This window comes from Echinops telfairi, unplaced genomic scaffold (genome assembly GCF_000313985.2).
Source record: "Echinops telfairi isolate 266 unplaced genomic scaffold, ASM31398v2 ScPeMD7_37;HRSCAF=141, whole genome shotgun sequence".
Lineage (NCBI taxonomy): Eukaryota > Metazoa > Chordata > Mammalia > Afrosoricida > Tenrecidae > Echinops > Echinops telfairi.
In genome coordinates this window covers 477,983-480,574 of record NW_022103935.1, presented here as the reverse complement: position 1 = coordinate 480,574, position 2,592 = coordinate 477,983, and the positions used below count along the sequence as shown (strand labels likewise).

Sequence of the window (2,592 nt, the reverse complement as noted above, 5' to 3'; positions counted from 1 at the left end):
ATATCTATATATGGCATTTTGAGGGGGCTCTTATAGCTCTTAGAACAATACATCATACATAATCCATACATCAATTGTAGCAAGCACATGTGTACATAAATTGCCATCATCATTTCCAAAACAAACATTTTCTTTGTACTTGAACCCTTGGTGTCAGCTCCTCTTTTATCCCTCCCTCTCCACCCTCCCACGCTTGTGACCCCTTGATAAATGATAAATTATCATTATTTTCATATCTTACACTGTCCGCATCTCCCTTCACCCATGTTTCTGTTGCTTCCATGGTGATCGGCTCTCCCTCTCTTCCTGGGTAGAACTGTTCATGGAGCAGAGAGCCTCATCTTCCTCCCTCGGGGCAGCTGGTGGCTTCAAACTCCTGACCTTGTAGTTAGCAGCCCCGGCCGGGGCTTCTTCTCGCGCTCTAGGAGGCTGGGACCAAATTCAGGCTGCTGGCTCTCTGGGGAGTCCCATCCTTTCGGTGGGTGCTCCCAGGTGGTGCCAACCTCTCTGAGGATCACTTGGGGGAGGGGAGCTGTGGTCAGGGCGCTGGCATCTCCCCGGTTGCTGCCTGCCTGGAGCTCATGAGAGGCTGAGTCAAGATGACCCTACCTTAATCCTGGCTCAGGACCAAAACAGCCCTTACCAAAAGGGCTATACCTGCATGTGAGATCAGGGCTGGTCACATACACTCAAGTCCAATTCACAACACCCCCCTGGGGGCGCTGGCGTCAGCTGGCCTGTAAACCCGGCCATCTCCGAGTGCTGGGCTTTGCCCAGCCCCACCTGGCGGAAATGGACTTAAGTCCTGGAGCAGGCAGGCCTGTGCCATGCAAAAGAGCCTCTTCTTTCACCTGGCGGCCTGGTGCAAAGAGAAGGGCCTGGTCGCACCCCTCCCACCCCAAGTTCCTCTCAGGCTTGTCTTAGGGACTTTGCCCCAAGGAGGTTCTAGAAGTGAGGGGGCAGGGGTACAGCCTGCGACAGGGCAGGAGGAGGTTGTACAGTGGTGACAGATGCGGACCACAGGACCCAGCCCAACCTCTGCTGCTGCTCAGTAATGCCTTCTGCCCTGGCCCCAGCCCCTGCCTATAGCACCCTCTCCTAGCATCAGACCTGGCCCCCATGCCCCAGCCCCTGCACCAGCACCCTCTCCACCCCTCCCAGGCACATGTGACCCCGAGCAGCAAGCAGGTGAGCCTCCAGGTGAGCAGCCCAAGCTGTGCCCCAGCCAGGGACAGTACCACCTGAGTAGTGGCCAGGCACAGTCTGGCAGGAGCCCTCCTGGCCTCCTGGCAGAGGCCGGTTGTAAAAGATCATAAAGTGGGGCGGTGCCTGGCAGGAGCGAAGTCCACCAGCAAGGCAGGAACTGCGCCATGTAGCTGGCTGTCCTGGGGTCCTGGCGCCCAGAGTGTGGGAGGAGGCCGTGGCTGCCAGGATGGGAGCTGAGGCCCTGCTGCGGTGGCGGCTGCCCCCGCTGCCGCCGCTGCTGCTGCTGCTGCTGCTGCTCACAGGGCTGGTGCACCGAGCCCCAGAGGCCCAGGCCCAGGCCCAGGGTGGGTGGGCAGCGAGGCCCAGGGCAGAGGACAGGCAGTGGCGCAGGGTGGGGCTGGGGGCCGGGGGCTGGGGGCCAGAGGCATCAAACCTCCCTGCCCCTCTCCAGTCTGCTCGGTGAACCCAAAGACCTTCGAGATCAAGGAGAACACCATCCTCACGGCGCCCGTGGCCAACATCTCTTTGCCCTCGGACCAACGGGTGACCCTCGGGGCCTCGTCCACACCCTCAGCCTTTGAGATTCGGAACAAGCAGCTCTTCCTCACGTTGATTCCGGACTATGAGGTGCAGGCCGTGGGCGCTGACCACCTGGGTCCCTGTGGCCAGTTCTACTGGCCTGGCCTGAGGGCACCAGCTAGCTGAGCCCCTGTGTCCACAGAGAGAAACCGTTTTGCAGGCGAGCCTGGAGTGCTGGAGGGGCAGCCTGATGGTGAGTGCCCAGCCCCCTCCTGCCCTCAGTGAGCACCCCGAAGTCAGCACCCCACCCCTTCCCTTCCCAGCTAATCAACCTCCCCCACTCACCCCTCCCTGCCCCAGCCTTCAGTCCCTCCCAGGCCACAGCTTCCTCTCACCCAAAGCCAGCTGCTTTCCGACAGCCAGAACGGCCAAACCTACTTCCCCTGCTGTCCCTTGTTCCCTCTGTCCCAGCCCCATGGGCCCCAGATGATCCTCCAGATCACCCCTCACAATCCCTCACCACCAGCCACCGTTACCACCCTTCTCCCCCCAACCACCCACACCTCTCATCAGCCCCCCATCCCCGCCGCCTGCCCCTTCCTACCCCTACCCTATCTTACACCGTGACCCTGACCTCTTAACTCCTGCACGTCCTGTCCTGGGGTCCCTGGTTCATTATGAAGGACATTAGCATCATCCCCAAGGCCATCCCCACCAGTGGCCCTCACACCCCCTCAGAGGCTCCAAAAGAGAGGCCTCTCCTGTTTCTTTTTAAAAAAAATCAATTTATTGGGGCTCATACAACTCATCACAATACATAGATCAATTGTGTAAAGCACATCTATAGATTTGTTGCCCTCATTATTC

At 59.2% G+C, this 2,592-nt stretch overlaps 1 protein-coding gene across 1 annotated transcript in view; it reads left to right on the top strand.

Moving 5' to 3' along the window:
• The first annotated feature begins 1,420 nt into the window (after positions 1 to 1,420).
• CDHR5 (cadherin related family member 5) overlaps positions 1,421 to 2,592 on the top strand; it is a 6,830-nt gene continuing 5,658 nt past the window's right edge. Inside the window, exons 1-3 of the mRNA XM_045290419.1 lie at positions 1,421 to 1,550; positions 1,658 to 1,833; positions 1,928 to 1,978. Coding sequence (XP_045146354.1) covers positions 1,433 to 1,550; positions 1,658 to 1,833; positions 1,928 to 1,978 — 345 coding nt within the window. The 5' untranslated portion in view covers positions 1,421 to 1,432. The remainder of the gene's footprint in view (positions 1,551 to 1,657; positions 1,834 to 1,927; positions 1,979 to 2,592) is intronic.